The sequence below is a fragment of the Rhyacophila brunnea genome, unplaced genomic scaffold, assembly GCF_057557595.1.
Source record: "Rhyacophila brunnea isolate RB1 unplaced genomic scaffold, BYU_Rbru_1.0 scaffold_10, whole genome shotgun sequence".
Classification (NCBI taxonomy): Eukaryota; Metazoa; Arthropoda; class Insecta; order Trichoptera; family Rhyacophilidae; genus Rhyacophila; species Rhyacophila brunnea.
Genome location: NW_028232752.1, coordinates 41318202 through 41342929, shown reverse-complemented (window position 1 = coordinate 41342929; position 24728 = coordinate 41318202). Strand labels below are relative to the sequence as shown.

The 24728-nt window shown below is 34.5% G+C and overlaps 1 protein-coding gene across 1 annotated transcript in view; it reads right to left on the bottom strand.

The window, feature by feature from the left end:
- Ltn1 (E3 ubiquitin-protein ligase listerin) overlaps window positions 1-24276 on the bottom strand; it is a 41453-nt gene extending 17177 nt beyond the window's left edge. The window contains exons 1-12 of the mRNA XM_085954256.1: window positions 24094-24276; window positions 19603-19803; window positions 17451-17582; window positions 16272-16406; window positions 15190-15305; window positions 13167-13352; window positions 11440-11611; window positions 9180-9361; window positions 7789-8671; window positions 7006-7204; window positions 2610-2806; window positions 2254-2396 (exon numbers count right to left, since the gene is read on the bottom strand). Coding sequence (XP_085810382.1) covers window positions 2254-2396; window positions 2610-2806; window positions 7006-7204; window positions 7789-8671; window positions 9180-9361; window positions 11440-11611; window positions 13167-13352; window positions 15190-15305; window positions 16272-16406; window positions 17451-17582; window positions 19603-19803; window positions 24094-24141 — 2594 coding nt within the window. The 5' untranslated portion in view covers window positions 24142-24276. The remainder of the gene's footprint in view (window positions 1-2253; window positions 2397-2609; window positions 2807-7005; window positions 7205-7788; window positions 8672-9179; window positions 9362-11439; window positions 11612-13166; window positions 13353-15189; window positions 15306-16271; window positions 16407-17450; window positions 17583-19602; window positions 19804-24093) is intronic.
- Between the last annotated feature and the right edge of the window lie 452 nt (window positions 24277-24728).

The window sequence follows — 24728 nt, the reverse complement described above, 5'->3', positions numbered from 1 at the left end:
GATATTTTTCAAATATTTGCCTGATTACTTTTAACTGAAAATTAGCTAGACCTGTTTTTTTGCTTGTGATAGTACTAAACAGAATATATGAATTTAATAAAAACAGATCTATGATATGGAAAGCCACCTTTTTGTACCATTTTATTGATTTTCGCATACAACTTAGTGTACTTAACATCATATCAGCTTTATCTACAGATCCCATACATTTATTATATTGGATAACACATGTAGGTTTCAGTATAGGCTCTCCGGTCTGCCTATTGAATTTTCCTGTGGGTGTAAATGAATCATTGTGCAATGTAGTCAACATATGGACTTCGCGCCGGTCGTGCCATTTTATAGCCAATAGCGAGCTACTATTTTTTGACTCCACTTCTCCTTTCTTGAGCTTCCTAAATGTTGGCATATTTCTTCGATTTTTTCGGACTGTTCCGCAAGCATTTGTTTTTTTTTCGTGAAGATGTTTAAATAAGTCTGGGCTTGAATACCAGTTGTCAGTCCACATAGTATGACCTTTACCGAAATATTCGTTCATTAATGTCGTTACCACAGCTCCCGAAATGCCAAGTCCCTGCTCATCGACAATATCTGTTCCTTCCCCGCAATATATTATGAAATCTAATATATAACCAGTCATCACATCGCAAAGAACGAACATTTTTATGCCGAAACGGTGGCGTTTTGAAGGAATGTACTGTTTAAACAGCAATCTACCTTTGAAAACAATTATGCTTTCGTCGATACATAAGTTCTCGTGCGGCATCATTGTTTTTTTGAATATTTCTCGAATGGTCGATCAGAATTTTAATTTTATGTAATTTATCTCCAGGAATTTGAGTATTGGGATCCGAAAAGTGCAACATCCTCAAAAGCAAAGTATATCTGTCTCTTGGCATTACTTTCCCGAACATTTGGCTGGATAAGAGTGGATCGGTTGACCAATGTTCCTCTATTGTGATGTGACGATTTCTAGTCATCAACATACTTACAGCAAAAAAAATGTACATTTCTGGGACGTCTGTGTTGACCCACTTATGCATTCGTGATTTCGGCGATGGTTCTTGTCTTCTAATGTCTTCTGTATAATAGTTATTTGTTTCGATTACGATTCTGTCCATTATATTTGAATTCAAAAAATGCTCAAAAAATTCTATTTCTTTAGAGCTATCTGATAAATTTGTGTGACTCCAGAAAAGAAATCATCAAATTCGTGAACAACTGGTATGAAAGGTCCAGTAGTCCACGAAGACAGATCGTCAACATTACGATTTACATTTAAATTTGAGGCGGCGGCAGCAGCACTTTCTGATGGGGCACTGGAAGTATCTGAATCATCGTAGTACTCATTTTCACTCAATTCATAATCTGAATCAGGATCATGAATTGCTTCTCCCATTTCATCGCTCAAATTACCAGGGATATCCATTTTAAAATAATTACAAAATATCGACCACACACAATATGCTATCACAAAATGTTTTTAATTTTTCCGATACAGAAATTTTCAATTGTGTGAAAATGTTTATTCACTTAACATATCTTTTCTTTATAAATGACTGATAACTAAGGTAAATAAACAACTTTTGTCCGTTTTACCTATTAGTATAATCAGAAAATAGTATTTAAAAATGTTAATCAACAATAAACAAAGAGAAATATTGAATCGCGGACTCTTATATTTAAATTACACCTTGTTCAAATTATTTTCCGAAACTATTAACTCGCGGATAATATACTAGCAGGTAGACGAATGAATGCAATCTCAAAAAGCATTCCTTTTGTAAAATGTTTTGTAAATTCACTTTGATCAATGTAACTTTCGAATATTCTATATATTAGTTTTTCAATCACTAAAAAACAATATAACATATTATATCGCGAATTCGTATCGCTACAAACGCGTCAGTCAAATATCTTCGGCGCACATGCACTAAGAAGCGATAAGACACTATATACCCGGCAAGTTTGAATTGGCCCGATGACTGATATTTTTTTATCCAAGACACGCTCCCGAAAAATATTTATTTAAATTAGATAGAACAAAAGTTTAGGCTATTCATTGACAGATGTCAAGAGAAGGATGATTTCTGAATAAATTAAATCAATATTAGATTTTTTCGCGCCTGGCCGAAAGCAGTACTAGGCAAACGAAAATCGAAATGACTTTAGTCAGCTGACGCGCGAATGACTTGCGCGTATAGGCTGACTAAAGTCAGTTGCCGCGTTAGAAAGGTTAATAAATGAACTTACAATTCTACTAGTTTTTTGTAAACAACATCTGTGGAACTTTCTGCAAACCAGAGCAAATTCTCCCAAGAGAGATTTGGTAAAGCATCCTGCCAGGAAGTGTTCACCTCCCACCATGTGTCTTGTGATAAAATTTCAGTACCACCCTGTTATGAAAGAAAGAAAAAACATACTTATATTAACAATCCACCTCTCATAGATCTTTGTAAAATATGCATCATAAAAATCGTTATGAAATTAAATTCCAATCTAATCATTAATGAGATACTATAAATTACCAATTATAACGTTTTCCCTACGCCTGTGAAAGTCTGAAGCAACATGTACATACTAAAATTATATTATAAAATGCATTTTACCTGCACGTTACAGTTGAGTGTAAATAAACTCAATAAAAGTTGATTGTAGCCGGTGCATTTATCATCGGCCGCCATTGATGCGGCCAATTGTGAAGCAAACGATGCGCACATATCCAAGTGGACGGAGTCAACTAAAGACAGCGACCCTCCCAATATAGATATTATTTCTGAACATGTCTTCTGACTGATCGGAATTTCTGAAATCAGATTCAAACGGACCACATCTTAAGATACTGCCTTCTTATCTCCACTCGGGGTGGGGTTTTCTTAACCCATTCCAGACCGAATTAATTTTTCAGGATCACTTAAAAAGGCACACTGATTACTAAGAATGATATAACTCATGTATTATTCATTCAATTCAAATAAATCTTTTAAATATTTATAGGTTTTGAATTTTTCTATTAAGTATTTACATTTTAAGTAAACTTTGTGTATAAGTGGAATGAAAAAACATGTCAAATTAGTTTTTTGGGTTTTTTTAGCCTTTTTTTATACAAAATGACATAGATAAAAAGTCCATGATAGAAGTAAATAATAAAAGGAAGATATACTAAAATTGGAGCTAAATATAAATACTCTTCAAGATATTTAGAAGATGGAGGGCCATTTTATGTTTTTTACTGTCTCAAACACCTCATACCTAGCGAACTGATCATTATTTTGACAAATTTAAATAAAAATAGATTTTATATCAAATATTTCTAAAAAAATATATTGGACTGTATATAACTAACATCATAAAATGATAGCTACATATATTATTAAGTAATTTCAACTTTAAGAAAAATCAAAATATGATTTTTTTTGATTTTCGTCATGTCCTGCATCCTGTAACACCGGCGCCAAATTAGGATAGGGCGCGATGGGTTAAGCCATGTCATCCTAAGAAAAAGTCGACAACCTCGTAAACTATTTATAATTTATTTCACAATAAATTGTTTTCACAGACAGACAGGAGTTAATATCAGCTTCAATATTATCACTGTTAAATACTATATTTTCGAAGATTTGATTCAGACCAAGGCACAAGAAACAAGCACTCCAGCTTCTACTTTAGAAACGGCCGCTCTGTGAAGTTTTGCTTCTTGAATCTGAAAATTTGGCAGCATTGAATAACTATGAATGTAATGTTATGTAAAAAAGAGGCCTGCTCAGGAGACCAATTTTTGAAATAAGCAATACATATCATAAAATATGAAAACTTGCTTGAAAACGCGAAATATCTTGAAAAGTAAGCATGATTCTCCGAACGGTGTCCGAAAATTTTATAATCGCGTAAGAATTTGCATTATATTTTAGTCTATAGACTCAATGACAGCCAATGACAGTTCAAGTTAACATGTAAATAAGAAAATAACCTAAAATGGTAATGATATTATCATATTTTATTAGTAACCGTTATAGTAGCATTAACATATCGACTGTAAAAAGGAAAAAGGGCGTAATCCACACAAAGCAAATTTTACAGGAGCAAAAAACGTTTTTTCAATGATTTTCTGTCAAAATCAAAATAAAAAATATACACAGACTTAAAGTGCATAATGATTAATAATTTGGTGTATTATTTTCCCAATCTGACATTAATTACGTAAGTTATTAGAGAAAAACCGTAAAAAATGATGGTAACATCCTTTTTCCTTACCAATTTCAAATGTCGTATTCATAAAATACAGTGGACTTACGCAGCAAATAGCCTTTTTTCACACCTATTTATAATTAAATTCTTGGGAATGTATTTCTTTATAGTGTTTCACTAGGTGTTTATTTAATATTTTTTCATTTCCTATGGTTTAATTATATTAAGTTTAAAATTAGAACAATCATAATTTATTATTTTCAGAAAAAAAGTATTTTATTAAACCATAAATGACACATAATCATTACATAATAGTAATAATGATAATAGTAAATATAGCAAATATTTTATTATATATAGATATAGTATATTGATTCAAGCTAATCTTAGTTATTTACAATAATTATAACAAATAACCAATATTTGCGGATGTATTTGGTTCTTGACAATCACTTGTCACTGTGATCAGTGGCTATTGACAACAAATTAAAACAAAACGCATTTTACTCGAGATTTATGTTATTACTATAAATAATACGGTGCATAATTATAATTTTTGTCCATTACAATGATTTTAATCGTAAATATAAGCGTACATAGGACCAAGTTCAGTATAAAATTGTGTTTGACATGTCACATAACCTATAAACCGCACGGCGGTGTTTGAAGTAAATATAGCAAATATTTTATTAATTTTATCATCTAATATGAACAAGAGATCATTAACCAATGATTAAGACACAATATAAGTTGTAACATAATGTTTTATAACAATTTACAGAGAATTAACGATGACGCTTCACTTGTGCGGCATAAAAATTTCAAGGCGTAATTTTAAGGTCTTACCATTTTTCTTTGTGTTGTTTATTCCATCCATGTTAACACCACACATTTTAAGAATATTTTAACTTCTTTCTATTGCCATTTTCACTGGATTAGTATACTTTAAATGAATTTTAATGGAGAGAGTGTCGAAAAACGTGTTGGACTGTCAAACGAGCGGGCGAAACTATTAGATGGCTTAATCTTCATTATGGTTCATACCTAAGCCAGCCGGCGGTCAGCGTTTAGTAAAACTGCCATTATCCTCATACATTTACGGATTAAGTTGCTTACCGCCCTTTTCCTTACCACAAAAGATTGCTTTAACGACTTATAATGTCATTGACGTGGTTTGAGCCCCTTTTCCTGGACGTAAAATTCACACGCCCTTCATTTCTAAAAACTAAAAGCTAAATTTTCATAATAATTCGTCATTTGCAGCTTAAATCCTTTGGGCATACCATGTATTGAGTTGAATACTTTGCTAATAACAAATAAAACCCACTTTGCAAAAACTGAGGCTTACGCCCCTTTTCCTTTCCACAGTCGATATCTATCTGATTATGAGCGTGACAAATAAATCTTAAACGATAAGTGTAAACACGCAACAAACAAATATGCATTGTGAAATGACTTGCAGCTGATTAATCATTATCCTTAAGCCTCAATTACATTGAGCTTCTTTACGAGCTGTTTATTGGCGAATTTACAATCTGCCTGTAAAGTCGCCCAGTGTAATCATCGAATAAGCTAATAAGCAGGTTGTAAACACTCTACCGAGAAAAGTTGAAAGCCGGTCAACTTTACACGCAACACGCCGGCGTGTGGGCCTACTGCGTCTGCGCAGTAGAGCGCAGTACCAACCTCCCGGTAGAAAAACGAACTACGTTCCGTCAAAATAGTCGCTGGCTTGTGGCTTCTCAACGAATAGAAAGTTTTGTGTGTAATCATCAAATCGCAGTAGCTGAATCGCCCGCTTTTAAATTCGCCAATAAACAGCTCGTAAAGAAGCTCAATGTAATTGAGGCTTTAGTAACTTTTCTTCAATATTATTAATTGGTGTCAAACAATACACATTTGAAATTGATGTAATTAATTAAGAGATATAAGATATAAGAAGATACTTCAGCTGGGGCACGGTCTAAAACAATCGTGACTGCGCGACGCGAAGAATGTGCAAACGACACGTGCAGAACAAAACATAATTTTTCATAAAAATTCAACATGCGTCCATTTAGTGTTATGTTTATTGCTCTATTTGTAATAATAATAATATATTCATTGACATGTTTTCTTTTTCAAGTAAATGGGATACGTTTTTCATCTTTACACAATTTAAGAATTAATTCCCCCGACGCCATCACAAAACAAATTGACGTGTTCACAGCTCGCCTTTCGCTCTCCGATTGGCAGCCAGTCCGAAATTTCGTCGCACCTATAGTTGAAAATTATTTGCCGTTTCACTGAAGTATGCTCTTAATAATTTCATCCACTGTAAAGCATAGTTAACACTGATATTGTTCAGTGGGTTACAGGTTTGAATACTGTTGACTGGTCAAATTCAGACAAAACTTTTTCAACCGATAAATTGTGTTTTTGGATGATTACATTAATTACATTAAACACATTACGATCGTATCATGTGAGTTTACGGTAAGCTCAGCCCTTGGGTAAAATGTGTGCAACGTTGTTTAAGTATTTAAAATGTCAAGAGAGATGCTCCAATCCTGTAGCACATTTTGAGCCGGAAACGAATACATAGTGTCAGAAGCACACTAAGGTCACCTCATGCGTAAAATAACGTTGATTTAAATATTTCCGAGTCACATGCTTTAAAGTATCTTCATTTTTAGTGGTATAGAAGGGAGCTACAAGTGACAGATAATTGTTGACACAATGATTTTGTAGGTTGTCTGTTTTTATTATTGAATATTCTGGAGGTTCTAGCACATGATGAGACGGTAATGGGTTTCTAGCATTACTATCTTATCCTACCTTCGTTGTTGTCCTGGGCAAAGCACATTTTGAGCAGCGTCGCGTGATGTCTGTCACCCTCCTTGACCACTAGATGACTCATAGTCAACAATGATTGGTTAACCGTATTGGAATGGAGCCAATCACGGACAGCTGGACATGTCGAGTGGGGGTACGACAAGCAACGAGAGATACACCATTTGATAACAGACAGTGGTAGCTGTAAAAGACATTTATAATACTTTTAAATTTATAAAAAACCTATTATACTTCAGAAGTGCGGTAAGTCCAGTAATCCGGCACTATCCGAGGATATTTTGGCTCTACATAAATTACAGGAGTGTTTTTAAACAGGATTTGAGTGTGAGAAAACAATCATCAATAAGAGATTATATTGGTAAACAATAGAAAAACACTGATTTTTCAAATTCACACGCAAGAAATATATCATTTTCATAACTTTTTATATTCCAGTTTGCCATACATACCATAATCAGTAATCCGGCACCATCAGGATTTAGATAGTGCCGGATTGGTGACATTCTACATTACTATTGATCACTAACTCAAAAAATTGCACCACTTTGTGGATATTTAAGGGCGTGGATAGAATCAGTGTTTTAATCCCTACAGCCAATATGGCCACGAATATGCGCAGCCACAATTCAAAGCTACAAAAAGAGAATGGCCGTACTAGCATGGCGACGCACTATGTTGCGTATTTTATATGCTACTCTTCTAATTTTGATTAAAATATTATTTTTACAATAACTTCCTTGGAAAATTGATAGAAATAATTATAACCTGATCAAAACTCTTCAATACATCTTTTTGGTCATTTTCTGATAAATACTTGAACATAGCGAATATCAAATCGACAACCGCCACCGATCTCATGGAGTCACCTTTCAGCCACTCGAAGAGTAAATTTGTGTACAGATTCACCATTCTGTGATCTGAGGACTGACCTCCGATGATCTTTTTCAACATAACTATGTAAAGATCAGGTGTATCGAACTCGTGCATGAGGGAATATAAAGGAGTCAAGACGGGAGCGGACAGATTGGCTGTCTTGGCGTATATTAAATACGCAGCGCAAGCGTCATAAGCGACGGCACGCAATCGGTGATTGTAATTATCTTTTACTTCCGCGTCATTCTCCGAAGTTTCAATATGAAGTTTTTTCAGACCGGCTGTGGAAGTATCGAGAGTCTGACTTTCATTTGGGTCCGAATCGAATTTTACACGCGAAACCTTCTTTGCTCGCGCTTGCGTCATGTTCTTCAATCCGAACAGTAGTTCCCGGTGGGCATCGGCTATTTCTTTAATTTCCATTTCATTGGGTGGCATTTTTTCCACTTGCGACGTGATCAAGAATGAAACATTCTGCCAGAAGATCCTTATCAATTGGGAGAAGGTGGGGTCGCCGGAAGAGAGGGATCGTTTAGTCCAGAACAGGAGCAAAGCGGAGAGATGAGGAGTGCTAAGTTTGAGGGGGGTATAGGGATTGATGGAGATGTGGGGGCGGGAGACAGTCTCTAGCCAGAGGCGCACGGCTCTAGACAGGGAAGGCACGGCTCCCTCTGATTGAAGCGCGTTCATGGACACGTAGCGGACACACTCGGCTAAGCCGCTAAGCCACGCAGTACATTCTGATTTCGACGATACCACACTCCTCTGTTCCAACCTGAAAAGATATTGAAACATCATTTCAGATGAAAACTATTATTATTCTGTGCCGTGACGTGCCAAAATTATACATTTTCTATCGAGCTCACGACTTTGGACCACACCAAATTAGCGCACACATTATGTTGTGTTATTTCAGTTGAATTATAGTAATAAAATATTTTGTTTTGATATCACTCAATCAATGTCTGTAATATATTTGAAACAGTTGTATTATTTTTAAACCTGTGTTTCATTATGCATAATATATTATTTTATGTGTTTTTGAGTACATTTCAATTTAAGAATTTTTGATCGCAGAAAAAAGATACAGTGCGAACCCTCAATACGGCGTATATAATATAATATTTGATGTATAAATAGATGTAAATATTTAAACATTTGCTTAATATCCGAAAATTTTTACCCACGGATTGACACTGCTCAAAGCCATTGTCCAAACTTTGGGTAGGTACCTAATATCAACTTTAATCATAGAATGTTGAAATGGCATTTGCATTGCTCACCCTTTAAGAATGGAGTCAAAGAACGCGTCATAGAATTGTGTAGACACTCGGGATGAGAATTGAGCGAGAAGGGGGAGCATGAGAGGGGCGATCCGCCCTGCGCTGCCCCACCCCCCTCCAGAGAGACACTCGCATGCACCCTCCAGCACTTCTTTCTCCACGTCTACAAACGTCCACCACTCCTGAATGACAAAAATACAATTAATTTGATAAAAAGACTCTTATCACCGGTTTTTAGACAAAGTGAATCATTTTTACCTCATTGAAGCACAGTGCTAGTGGTTTCCATACAAATTTTAGTTAGGATTATTAGACAAATAATTTCATACCACTTATAAATGTCATCAGTTTGTGTCAGTTTTTCTTCAATGCACAATACAGAAAAACCTCGTTAACCCGGCCGCCGCGGACGTTTCAATACGTAAGAAGTCTTGTCTGCGGTACATTTTTTCTAAATACTATTCTTCACTGCATTATGATAAATACGGCAATTAAAAATAGCTGGTATAACTGTTATCATGCCTAAATTAGGTTCGAAGTTCTAAAAAATAGAATTGATTGTTGAATTTAGCTGTGTTTACTTTAATAAAATCACCCATAGTCCCTAGCATCGAAAAAGTATGTAGCCATATTTGATGACGAAGACTCTTGTTCAAATGCGTCTCTTTGATTGTGCGCCCATGAAAATTAATAAATCAGTCACTAGTTTTATTTTACTCATGTTAGAAACACTTAAAAATGCCATTAAAAATATTGAAAATAATAGCTTTTATAGTGTCGCATATTAATATTATAATAATTTCTTTTGTTTTTTTTTGTGTGAAATTTGGATTTTTAGATTAAACTTTTCAGTTTTATTGAGCATTGTGTTATGTTAGTGATTGTCGTTTTATGTTTTATAAAAAAAAAGCAATATATATTTTGTAAAATCTGCGTAATTTTTTCCAAGTGCTATAAAAACAATTTTTGCGTGAGGTTTTAAAATTTTATAAACATTAAATTGCATGCAAAGATAATAATATGTAATATAGTTGAAAAGTCAATATTCCATGATTTATATTTAATATTATATTGTATACCCATGTGTTTTTTTTTATCAAACATTTATACGTTTTATAAATATTCCTTCATAGTAATTCGTAATTTATTGGTAAAACTTGCAATCGCCATAACTAAAATATAATAATATATTAAATTTCTTCGTTCCGTGTGGACGCATCTTTACTACATATTAACTGGGGTGACACATGACCATGAGTAATAAATGACATAATCCAGAACACAAGTTCAAGTACATATTTAGAAATATTACGACGACACATTTCTGTTTTTGGTTCGGCTTTTTGGTTGTCTTTTATTCCTGCAAACATGGTGTTGTAAAGATCACGGTGAATATTCAACTTTACACGGTAAATGACTCGGCGCACACTCGAATGAAAATATTTTGTATACCTAGAGCGCAGGCGCTGTAAAATACCGCGTAGATTTAAACTGATGCATTCGTCCCGGCGAATCTCAATAGATCGAGAGGGTTCGAAAGATCGATCTTTATGAAGTTAAAACCACATATTTTTGACAAAGTTATATAGGTGGAAGTAGGCGGATGGATCGGGCTATTATAATAAAATTCTCAATGCCGCATGAAAAATATTTCTTGCGTTATCCACAGGTCAAGGTTTGCGTATCTGACCGCTATACGGTCGCCTACTTGTTACTTACTAGCTGTATCCTACTGGAATACGGTCGTCGTAAAGGGGGTAATACGAATTCCATGGGACCGAAAATTGAAAAAAAATTCGAATTACGAATTATGAAATGTATGGGGGAATAATATTTAAATTTTGAAAAAAATTTTTGACTTTCATTAATATCGTTTACGATCATCGATGTGTCGACCAAATTTCCGGTTTGTGTGTGTCAATAGGTCATGTCAAGATTATTTTTATTACCTTCTTAAAATAAGTAATTTATGATGTTTTAAGAAAAGTCTGTCACAATTTTCAATGACTGGCTCATGAAATAGTGTACTTTATTACGATTTATTGAATATTTTTATATGCCAGGACTCTGAAATAATTTCGAATTACGAAATTCGATTTAAAGGTATGTTTTTATATGAAAATAATGTTCTAGGGACTTTTTTTTCACGAAAATTTCGAATTCCGGCAAATTTTGAATTATCTGTGTTCTTATTATTATTAACGAGGTTTTACTGTAATTGTTAATATTATCAAATTGATCGCAGACTTATGATATTTACCGGAATGGACGCCATCAACAAGATGGAGTTCTCCCAAAGGGATGAAGCGGCGAGGGAATCTTTCTCGTTGAGTTTCTTCAAAAGCAGTTGGGTGGCCTTTCTTCCGTACTTTTCACCGAACCAACTGCCTAACCGCTGACACAGACTTCCAATTACCGCATGGCATCCAGTTCTAAGTGTAATAGAAACATCCAACAGAATTTTATTTTCTGAAACACGTATGTAAACTCAATCAAAAGAGGATTATATTTCATTTGTTAAATAACCCCATCACTTTTCAATGTTTCATTTATTTAGGTTATCCCAATAACTGCTACAATATGCTGATGAAATAAAAAGATACAATATCACCTGCCGCATCCGCATGTCAACATTTTTGTGATAGCAGCTATATAATGGAGTAATGGATATTAAATATCATTCATGGTTTGTATCAGCCTTCAAATAGTCTGTGGAGTAACCCAAGATTTTAATTGGAAAGCACTGCAGTATAATAGAGAACAAATCAGCTCTCGCTTGCTATGAGACACCATTACGTCAAACCTGTCCACTCGTGAAACAATCCAAAATTCCCTGGCAATGCAAGAGTTACAATAGATGACCTTGGGTTGATAAGCCTTTCGTCATATGGTGTGCCAACTTAACATTTTTACTGTACTAAATTCAAGCTAATCATAATCTCTTATTTTTATTTTCACACTGCATTTGGAATTTTTTTCGTGCAACCCTATGCCGTGTTGTCACATGGCGATTTTTGTCAGTCAACGGTCAGTTGAATGTTGAACAACAAATTGAAAGAAATGTTCCGAAATATTAATTTAAGTTCAATCGATAGTCATAATTAAGATGACGTTAAGTAAAGTTGAAATATTGCTGAAAAAGCATAATAAACACTATTTATAAACTAAAAGTGTCAAAAAATATGTGCAAGTCCAGACAAGTTTGACATACCGATACGAGTTGTCGAGATGATCACCTCGGTTACTCGACTAGGCAACCAGTTAACTCGAATATTGAATGACTAAAAGTAGAAATGACCCTTAACTTCGTTAAATTCAGCTTGCAAGTTGATCAAATTTGTTGAAATGTGGTTCCCACTTATCAATTGACAGATTTATAATTTTACCATCATATTTCCGATCAAACAAGTGAATAAATGTGACAGACCTATCAACTATGTGCAGTAAAACCCCGTTAATTCTAAGTCAACGGGACAGAAAATCGAAAGAAAATTCGAATTATACAAATTTTATGGCAAAAAAAACAGTAAAACTTAAAAAAAAAAGTTTTTTATTCCAATTTGTTACCTACTTAGACTGCGGCAAGTTTGACGTGAAGCGTGGCCGTTTCGAGAACTACAATACTGACAATCTTTTCATAATATATCGCAGTGCCACGACGGCGGCCATGACACTTCAACTTATAATTTTCGCACTCTAGTTCGAAATTACAAAATAAATTTTATGAATTTTCACGAAAATTTCGATTAAAGGAGAATTGACCTATTCGTATTAACCCGGTTTACTGTAGGTACCCAAAATGTTGACAACTCAGCCATCGTGAGTGCAAAAAAAATACTTATGTAATATTTTCAGAAATATAATTCTTTCAACATAATATTTTGTTTAATTCATTAGATGTTTGCTATACATAAAGGGGTTTCATAGTGCTGTTGTTTGTTTTTTTAACCTAAAAATCTATAATATTGTCTCTCATCATAATCAAACCTGATTTGTGGTGATTGACTGGCTCCCAATGCCCAGAACTTGTTGTTTTCCAATATCTTGACATGTTCGGTGCACAGCCATTCCAACTGTGCCTCAGGTAAATGATTTATGAATAGCGCATACCCTTGCAGGCTCCCGATGATCACCCGTTCATATTTTGATTCGCATTCTTCAGTTGTGAACATTCTAAAATAAATTTGGGAGTATTAAATGGCATTACAAGCAGTAATTATCAGAAACTACATAACTCCAAGGTTGGTTCAAATTCACAATGAATCATTCATTATTCAGTTGAAAAATCACATTAACCCACAAATAACAATACATAAGAAATCAAAGCGAAACATCTACACCAGGCGCCATTTTTTTTTTATTAACAAATAACACAAGCAAACTTACAAAATGGAATCAAGTGTAAAACCCAATCTCTAATTTTGTACATAACCAACCTTATAATCTACTAACCACGTTATGACCACATGGTAATAAAAATGTCGCGGGATGTAATTTTTTTTTTTTAGGTTGAATTCACACCAAGTTCCAGAGTATGAACACCAAAAACAACTCATTTATTTTACCCAATCTAGGAATTAATATTTTTTCGATCTCAAGATGTTTTTTTTTTGTTGAAACAAAATTGTATGTAGGTACGAGGATGGGTCAATAATTCCTTAGAAAAAAGCATTAAAACAGGTTTTATTTTTGTATTTTTTTTTTATTTCTCAACATAATTTCCTTGGAGCTCAATACACTTGGTTAGACGTTTCTCAATTTTTTTTAAACCGTCAGAAAAATAAGTTTTCGGAAGGTCCTCAAAATAAGCATTTGTCCGATCGATGACTTCTTCATTTGAAAAAAAACGTTGTCCACTTAGCCATTTTTTTAAGTTTGGGAAAAGGAAAAAGTCACTGGGGGCTAAATCTGGCGAATACGGTGGGTGGTCGACCAATTCGAACTTCAATTCTTCAATTTTAGCCATTGATCGTAAACATGTGTGAACACGGGCATTGTCCTGATGAAAGAGGATTTTTTTCCTGTTTAAATGAGGCCGTTTTTCTTCAATTTTGTTTTTTAGCTGGTCCAATAAAGATGCATAATAATCCCCTGTTATTGTTTTTCCTTTTTCCAAATAGTCAACGAAAATAATTTCACGTGCATCCCAAAATACAGTAGCCATAACCTTACCAGCTGATTTAACGGTTTTCGTCTTCTTTGGACATGGTTTGCCTTCGCAATCCACTGCTTTGACTGTTCTTTCGTCTCGGGAGTATAGTGGTGTATCCATGTTTCATCTACAGTCACAAAGCGACGAAAAAATTCATCCGGATTGCGTTGCATGAGCGACAACAGGGCTTTAGAGGCCACCACCCTACTGCGTTTATTGTCGACTGTGAGCAAACGCGGCACCCATCTTGCAGAAATATTTTTCATGCCCAATTTGTCATGTAAAATAGAAATGACGCTACCTTTTGAGATCCCTGTAACCTCAATTATCTCACTCAACTTTAATCTTCGGTCACTTAACACCATATCGTGGATTTTATTGATCATTTCTGGTGTAGTCACCTCTACAGGACGTCCTGAGCGTGGTTCATCCTTTGTTGATGTACGACCACGTTGAAATTCATTTAACCAGTTATAAATAGTTGCAAATGAAGGAGCAGATATGCCGTGAACTAAATCCAACTCATTTTTTATTTCCTTTGCTGTTAACCCTTTTATATTAAAATGTTTAATAACAACTCTAAACTCAATTTTCTCCATTTTCCATTTTTCCATTTTCCACAAGCAAATTTTTTTTTTAAATGTACGAGAAACACACAACAACCCGACCAATCTGATTGAAACTTCGCAGCATACTGAATCGGTAGTGCCGCTGCATGAAAACAAACCGCTTGCAGTACTAGTCGCGCCACCTGTCGGCTTTTCTAAGGACTTATTGACCCACCCTCGTAATACACAAAACATTAATATGTAATATTATCATGATGAACATACATAAATGGCAAAATAAATTACTCACTTTGGATTAGAAAGAGTATTCGGCGTATGGAATATCAAATTGTCGGTTATAAACGCAAGTATTTCAGCTTTACAAAACATCATAACTTCAGGTAGTTTAGAAATGGGGAAGACACTCTGAAAGCAATTCATACACTTTAAACACAAAAGTTTACTATTGGATAACCGAGAAGCGTTGCAAGTGGCCATTGCGGGAAGGCATTTCAGTATTGTCGAGAAATAAGCTCTATGGATATTTCCAAAAACTTTTGAGTGAAACTAAAAATAAATAATATTGATCATCATATTTTAGCATCATACAACAGTTGACGGCTTCGTTTGAAGTTTTTTAATAATACATAGAGAGATTTTTAGTTACAAATTTGACCAGTCTAAAATCTATTTTGGTCCATCTATAACGGGACTCGCAGGCCTTCAATATTCGAAAAAAACAACATGTATTTTTTGTCAATCGTGACTTGATCTATGACTTCAGAGATGGGCACTAACTAGGCCAATACGGGTGCAAATTTTAAGATAATTAAATAATCCATTAATAAAAAGCAAGTACATAATATATGTGTGAGTGGACGTTTGCTGATATATTAATTTTTATTATCGATGTCTGAGTACAGGTGTCAGTGTCAGTATCAGTATCAGTGTCATTGTAAAATAGTTGTGCTCGTCATTCCAATATGGATCATAAATGCCCTGATAAAAAAACAGCTGTGATCCCTTGGTCTAATTTTCATGATAAACTTTAAGGTATCATGTGCTTGGTATTATAAATTAAAAACCCAGCATAAATACAGACGGCAAAAGGAATATAACATACAGAAACAAAAATGCACTTACTACCTGTACCATTTGTTTTCTGACTATAAATCGGGTGTGGATCTTGACTGCCTCATATTGAACTTATTAAATAGATTTTTTTATGAAGAACGGTTATGAGTCATTCTATGAACCCACTGCTGTGGAATCAAACACATTTTAAAAAAACATGTAAATTTGATCCAACCGCGCGATTCGAACCCGTGACATAAACATTTAGATCCATACATTGTTCACTATATAATTCCAAGATAAAAAAATAATACATACTTGCAGAGCGGCTTGGGCTTGAAGTGCGGCAGGGACATACGTGTCGTACTGTGAAGTCATCCATATTGGAATCAGCTGTTTTAAGAACGGAGCAATACTGCGACCACATTTACCCACCACTGCCCTATTTGCAATCTATGAGAATAGGAGAATATGAAATAGTAATCCGTAATTATTGATGTGCTGAGAATTAAACGGGTACAAGTGACATAAATAAATAAATAATTACAAGATAAAAAGAACTTTTTATATACCACGTTTTTAAATTTTCTGTTGAATCATATCAACTTGACAATTCTACATATGTATTAATACTTTTTTTGTACTTGATAGAAATACTGAATAAATATAGAATAAGTACTGAAATGTCATTTTGACATGTCATATTGATTTCCATAGTAACGCACGTATATATTAATAATTTAGTTGCTAGGACCCTTAGCAACCAATAATAGTGTACTGGACACACAAGAAAAAATTTGTACCGGACAAACAAGAATACGAGCTAATAAAAACGTGGTAAATAGGAGCAGTTTTCACATCATCACACGTGAAACAAGATTCAAACATAGCAGCTTCATATTTAAAGCTATCAGTATTTTATTCTGTTCATTTGTTTATATCTCATGTGCATGGTGCGTACATTTTTTTTGTTAATAAAAAAATTTCTAATTAAAAAATAAGCAGACAATATTACATTTACTTTCAGAATAACATAATATTATATACAAAAATATTGAATGTTACACTTTGCTTTGTCCTTCGTTCAAACAATAAAAACAATAAAAATCCTAAATTTTGTGTATTCGTAGGCAATTCTCAAAAGCGGTGTTTCAAGTGTAGAATTTTGGGAAAAATCTTTGGGCCCATTGCAAAGATGGGACCTGGCGATGACACTATACTCATGAACTCTACAAGCTCTTTGATGAGTTTGACTGTAGTCAGATTTATCAAAGCCCAATGCCAGTGATAGTCCAGCCAGATGACACATAGGGATGAAGAAACACTGACAAAGCGTCTCAAATTTAACTTCGGTAGCTTGCCGACCTGCAGATTATATGCACTACGAGTGATTGACTGGAAAGGGAGAGTGGAGGACCAGGCAGAGTGGGCATCTGCATTAGGTGGCCAATGTCCACTCTGGGCTGCAGTAACGGTGAAGAAAAAGTTATATAATACCTGTGTTGATTCTCTTATGCGATGTTCAACATCCAAGCTAAGCTGACTGTAATACCTAGGCCAAACAGACAATATGGAGCAGACCATCGTTTCTTCCGATGATGACACCAGCGCTGTAAACTCTTGCAGTGCCTAAAATTAAACATATCGGCTAGATATTAATTATCTGAAATTTGTGATTGCGTATTTGGTAATTTTTCATGATCTGGATTTCACAAGACTATTGTAGATTTTTTTATCAGTCTTGATAATGGTGTTTCAACTGAAATAGCTATTGAATAGAAATATAAATAACTATAGTAGCGCCATCATATAAGTTGACTTAATGTCAAAATTATGAACTAGCTACCCCCTCCAATTGCAAGAAACAATATCAGCAATCAGCATATAATGCGTCAAATACATTATCATCACGTTATGTGCTGTTAGGTGCTATCACAGTAAGCTGCCGCTACGCAAAAAATATGTGTAACGTCATTTTTCTTGGTATTTAAAATGTTATCAGACTGATGCCCATCCCGTAGCACATATTGAACCTTTAAACGAACATTGTCTGAAATCTGCCGAAATCGCCAGAACAATGAGGTCATCTCACCCGTACCGCACTACATCGGCAACCGCATGACTCAATGAACGTTTTTTATTATGTTCTGCATCACTCGCGCGTTCTGTTTTTATTTTTTCTCTTTGGATTTTCTATTAAATTATTATCTATGTCTGGTGTTTGTCTAATATTGACCGTATAAAAAAAAATAAAAATTTTCTGTTAGGTACATGTTCAAACACGCACGTTAACATCATTTTACTCCCTACTTCAATTATAGTTTGTCAATTTATGGCTACGGCCGTATGTTGTAGCTTAACCACTGGGGAATGCCAAAAGAAGTGGCATATTTCAAAAAAACACTACCTTATTCTTAGGTCAATAATTATTATAAAGCAATCATTATTCATAGGATGTTTATCACACTTGAATGGTCAAAGACATAGCTTATAATTAGTATCTTTAGAATTATCTTCAAATGTGTTAATCTTGCCCATTTTTTGAATAATAAAATGCCTAATTCTTGTCAAATTTGGGATCACAGAGATTATCAATATAATTTTTTATCGTAAATATAATAATGTCGACATAAATTATACTGATGGTTTTATAAATGCGTTTAAAAATTAATAAACGTAAAAAATCTTAACACCACTGCACATTTATGTACTGAAATATAACTATATTCTAAAACATTAGAGCGAGAGGTTTAAAAGAATACTATTTTATGTAATAAAAATACTTTATGCAGTCATCAAATGTTTAAAATAAATATAAAGGATAATAAGGCTTCAAAATTATATAAATAGATTATCTACAACGTTTAAGGAATGTCCAGGATCATGCTTAAAAAAAAAAATATATATTTTTGTTAACAAAAATGGAAAACATTTTTTTTATTTTAAACATGTTTTGAGCGGTCATAATTATAACAAGCCTAAGCCTGTGCGTCATCCCACCACTGTGCTGCAACACAAAACTTATGACCTATTGTTTATACATTCGAATGCAATAGATTAATAAATTAAAATATACCTATATTCAAGTGCTATCTCGTTCGTGCGCATTTAATGTCAATAGTGTTGAAAGTCTACCAACTGGCGAGCGCGCAGAACACCAACTCGCGATGATATCATCACAAGTTTTTTGGAATAAGTTTATTGGGCCACACATACTGAGTATGGGTAGTTTCATCCGAGACTTGAGTACACAAACTGGTGACAGTATTTCCAACTCACCTCTAGTGTACACGCAGTACAACACTGTCAAATTGCGCGGAAAGATGTTATTTGTTTCCTGCTGACCGTTTTCCACATATTATTAATATAAGAAAAAACTCCCAGTAAACCAAAATAGAAATAAATGCACAAACTGTAAAACATCCGTTTTTGCTTAGAGTAGTAAATATATTTGTCTATCTATGAATTTGAAATAATGAATGGATTTCAGGTATATTGACAATTGACAAAATTAATCTGCAACTTTCCCCCGACCCCCAGTAGTTGTTTTTAGCAGCTCACTGAAATAATGTATATTTTTATCTCCATCGCTGTACATGTTCTTTTCAAATTGTTATTCGATAATAGCATTATAATAGAGATATCATACCTTGAGTTTGGTAGTTGTATCCTTTTTAGCCATTTTCTTGAATATTAATTGGAAGGCGGTGTCGATGTTAGGGTCGAACTCCTCCTTGATGGAGAGTCCGGGCAAGACTGGGACCAGCCCGCCGTCCTTTCCTGCTGCAAAACCTACAAAGGCCGGCACCAGCGGCCCCAACATCTCAGCGCTGCGGCTGCTGCTCGATGGCTGTAAACCATTTCGATCATTGTCATTCATAGACAGGTGCAAATTGGCCGATGGCCCAGCAGACTGTCAAAACCCAAATGTAACTATATATACCATATCAAATCGTTAATAAGGCATGTATAGATTCCAAATACGCCACTGCAGAAATAATTCTGTGTTAATTCAGGTTATGTTTATTACATTTTTACAAGAGTACAATTTCATCTTGAATGGATTACAATTGGATAGAAATTTAGATTTTTGACAATAATGCAACAACTGTACGCTTCCATGCAATCGCTCCCTGAAATATTTTGCCCTTATAAATTTATAAACATGTGTGAGAAAGTGCAATGTTGATACTGACAAAAAGAAACTCCGAAAAGAAACGACTCCTTCATACGATCGAGACAAAGATGGAAATAAATAAGTGTTCTGAAATCGGCGAATCTTATGCTTCTTAAGCCGATCTACAATGGAAATATATCTTCAAAGATTGTTTCCATAAGACATGGCATGGTGATAAGCAGTGGCGGCCGGTGATAATAAAATTAGGGAGTGCAGTTAAAGACATGCATTTTCCTTTTTGTGGTATTGAAAAAAATCGGCAATAGCCTTCAGAGTGGAGGTAGACTTATGCTTAAATATATAATATATCTTGGGGGGGGGGGGGTTGAGAAACGAAACGACACTCACATTCACTGACAGCATTTATTTATTGTCAAAGTTATAAAGTCCAAGCTTCTGGATATAATAGGTATGATGCAATACATTTCATATGTTATTATTGTAATACATTTCATATGTGCCAACGTAGTTTCCACGTTTGACACTCCTAACTTCCATAAATTATAACTGATGCAAGTATTTTAGACATATTATTTCATTGGGACAAAGCCGTAAACTCCTCATGTGTGTAGTTCCGATAAGTAGTACGCGGGTTATGGTCGGTTGAAGTTCACATACTGACGCAATTCGGGCATATCTTATGGTACGTTTACATCTGACACTTATATTGTCATATTTATGTATGACACCATATTCACCAAGTGTAAACAGTAATTATATTTGTACCAGCCACTTATTTTGCGTGTGTCGACACTCACCTGTCACTTATTCAATCTACTTATATACGTAAATGTAAACACCGCGTATTCGACAATTCCGAACTTGCCGCGATATATCACCGAAGTTGGACCACCGTCTACTTTTATATCAAATACCTGACACATTATTCGTAGTTTGACAGGTACCTAGTGAATTGCATAGGTATATTTCTAAAACAACGGACAATCAATTATCATAGGTACACCATGAATGTATGCCCAACGTTTACGTTAATAAATGTACTGTAGCGATCTGTCAAAAATCATAGACAGTGAGAAATAAATCGGATGTGCCGTGTTCTATGGATTTTGTTCGAAAATAAAATATCGCTTGTTCTCGGCACATACGATTAATTCTGATGCACTCTGTGAAGAAAAAATGCGCTTCAAATGGTATTACCTAATTCATTTTGGCCCACACCTGCACTCGTAATACGATAATATTATATTGAATATGCAATGACGATCAAGTGCTAGATATCGCAATGTTACTGTTAATCGTTCTTCTACACTTATGGCATTTCTAAATTGTGTGTCTTATTTTTTGGCAAAAGGTCCAATCTTGCAAACTAAAGTTCACAAATTGAGTTAGATCTTCGATTTAAACTCTGACATTTAACGGAAGGCACCTAGTTCTACTCGTCGCTGAATCCATTCCCGCACCCATCTAGACCATTTTTTCTTCCTTTTTGTTGCCAAAAGACTTAAAATAATAACACTCGCTGCTTTCTTTTTTAACATTCCCATATTGACAACTGACATAACGTTTTTGAGAAGTATACAAAATAAGTGTCCGAATAAATTACAATATCGTATGTAAACACCGCATATATTTATTCCAATGTTGCCATTGAATAAAGTGTCGAGACTTTATTTCAACGAGAAGTATACCAGAATTTTATGTCAGATCCATGCAGGTGTAAACAGTAAGTGAAATTTTATGTCAGACACATAAAATAAGTATAACGGTATAAGTGTCAGATGTAAACGTACCATTATACTCCCCTTTCGGTTATTTGCATCCCACATTCCCCGCATATACCTAAGCGCTGTATCATTTTGATAAATACTATGGACCGGTGATTTTTCAACAGGATATAGTTACTATCTGTTAAAAAATTGCTAATACTTTTGTACACCTCAACTCCAGAATTGCACTCCAAATGGGACTGATTTGAAAGACGTATTCAAAATCAAAAATACTTCGGTAACACGAATATTGTATTTGATAGAATAATTTATATTTCTTTTCTTCAATAATTGACATTGGAAAATTGCTTTGTTCATCTTCTTAAAAAATATTTTATCCTCTTTTACGTTGAAAAAGAACGCTCATACTCCACATACACTATTGAAATACCTAATATTGTAGAAATTGTTACAATGTAACGCTTTCGTTAAATAACTACTTCTCTTAGAGTAGTATAAGTAGGTACGTAAAAAGTTGTAGTATGTATATATTATGCAAAGGTTATTAATAGTTTATCAATTACTTACTTACAAGTTTACTTTGCTCTAGGCATAATAAAATTATTTAATTTTTAAAGGTAAAATAATTATAAAATTGGTATTTGTATGTTGAGATTGCTACACCTAACTTAATGATCACAATATCACTCTAATCGATATTTTGATTGATTCAATATTATATGGCAAACAACGGAGCATTTACCTCATAACATACGAAATAATAATATAATAATTTGAAATATTACGCGGGAATATTGTACCGGCTTCAAACGCGTTTGTGAGTTGTTATTATTCACGCCAGTCAAACACAGTATTGTCGTGAAATGTCGTCTGCGCTCGTAAGCTCAGATTGGGAGGGACATCGTTCCAAGTGAGGTAAATATTGCATGTTCGGAAATAAAAAAAGATCACAACTGAGCCCACATTATCGGCAGCGTGAAAAAAAAAATCATCACTAGGCGGTTCGATTTCTCTCCTGCACAATTAATACTACGAGAGACGTACCTATGCATACATGCAGGCCGCCAGAAATTACGCGCATTTTATGCGTGCAGACGGGCGACAAATTAAAGATATTTTACAATAATTAATTCATACAATATGTAGGTATTTGAATACGTACTTATTATTACATATTTACGTAATAATTTGGGAGATCAGTGCACCTTTGCTCCTATACAAGAGCCGTCCCTGGTGATAAGGATTGATTAACATCAAAATTATTCAAGCCAAAACTTGTAGTTTGCATGAAAATTGGAAGACTAATAAAAGAAGATTCTAACATATAATTTCAACCAAGCAAAGGACGATTCAACAAATTTAAACAGAGATATTCTTTACATACTTAGTATTAAATCCATTGGAGTAACTGCCAGTACAGATAAAGATACTGCAAACAAATTTATTTCCTCATTGCCCAAAATATTTAAAATACACTTTTACATTGTTCTATTACATTCAACATTCATACCTATACTCTGTTACCCTGTCAGCTAATAACAGTGAAATTATGGGCTGACTAGCATTTGCAACATCCCATATTAAGTTTTAGAAGAATAAAAAAATATAACTGAAAGACATCAGACCGCTCCTTCCCACTGTCCTGGAATAGAAGTTGGAAGGGCTGACAACAAACCCTCATAAAACACTGTTATGAACCTTTACATCAATTTCGTACAGGACATGAATGTAAATAAACATTGGAGAAGTCCGGTAACATTTAGAGCCTTGCCAGATGGCATGATTTGACTCCCGCTTTCAAGGTACGGGTGACCTTATTGAGCTGTCCATATTATGTACTCGCGGCGTATCATCTCTCATGCACAAAACACGAGCGCTCATGCGCAAGTCAAGGTACTGTGATGGCAATTGTTGCCCCCAGTGTTCCGCGTATGGACATCGTTTTTTTTTCGCAAAATGGACCGCAAGAAATGCGGTATCTGGGCGCAGCATGCAGTTGGTAGTCGCGCGTAAAGCGCGGCGAGACACACGCCATGTAGGCAAGCTCTTCAGTGTTGCACTGCCGTTGTTGATGGCAATTATGGATAGTACCCAGTAACAACCACTACTCAGATGTATTACATAGATATACGATGCTAGAAGTAGAAAACAATTATTTTAAGCTTCGATTGAGATTTATGCAGCAGTATAGTTATAATTGGCCACGAATGAGTATAGAAGTCAATCAAATGAGTATTGCACATACACATGAAATTCAAAAATAATTTACACTCACCCGAACATTATTTTTGGTTCGTTGAGCTTGTTTATTTTTACCCCCCATGTTTATACAATATATCAAATGTATCGAATATATTTCAGCAAATAATTACAAGACGTAAAATAAAAATTGAGCATGAATTTAAAGCACACAACTTGACAGATAGGTATTAGTCTATGGATAGCAGCAGACAGCAGTGCTGCCATCTTTTCAAAGTGGAAGTACAGAGCCTCCAAAATTATAGTATTTCGGGGAAAAATATAGTACGCGCTGTCATCTGTTGAAAATGTATAGGTTTTTTGTTTCTCAGAAAAAAATAACGGAGAATTTGAGAAACTCCGACACCCATTTTTATTTAGGTACCTACCACTGTACTATAATTCCACTTTCAAAATATGGCAACACTGATGACTAGCCTAGGCATTTATTTTTTTAAAGGGTGAACAAACTGACGCTTTGAAAATGGAATTTTTAATTTATTTTTGCAACACGGATGTAACACAAACAATAAATTGCATCACGGGAAAAAAAATGCAAACGCAATTTACTTCGGCGCCTATCGTCTTGTATACTAAATAGGAATTGTTATTTGAAAGGTGAGTACCTACTAACATTTTTATAATTGAGGTATTAACAACCTATTTTTTAAG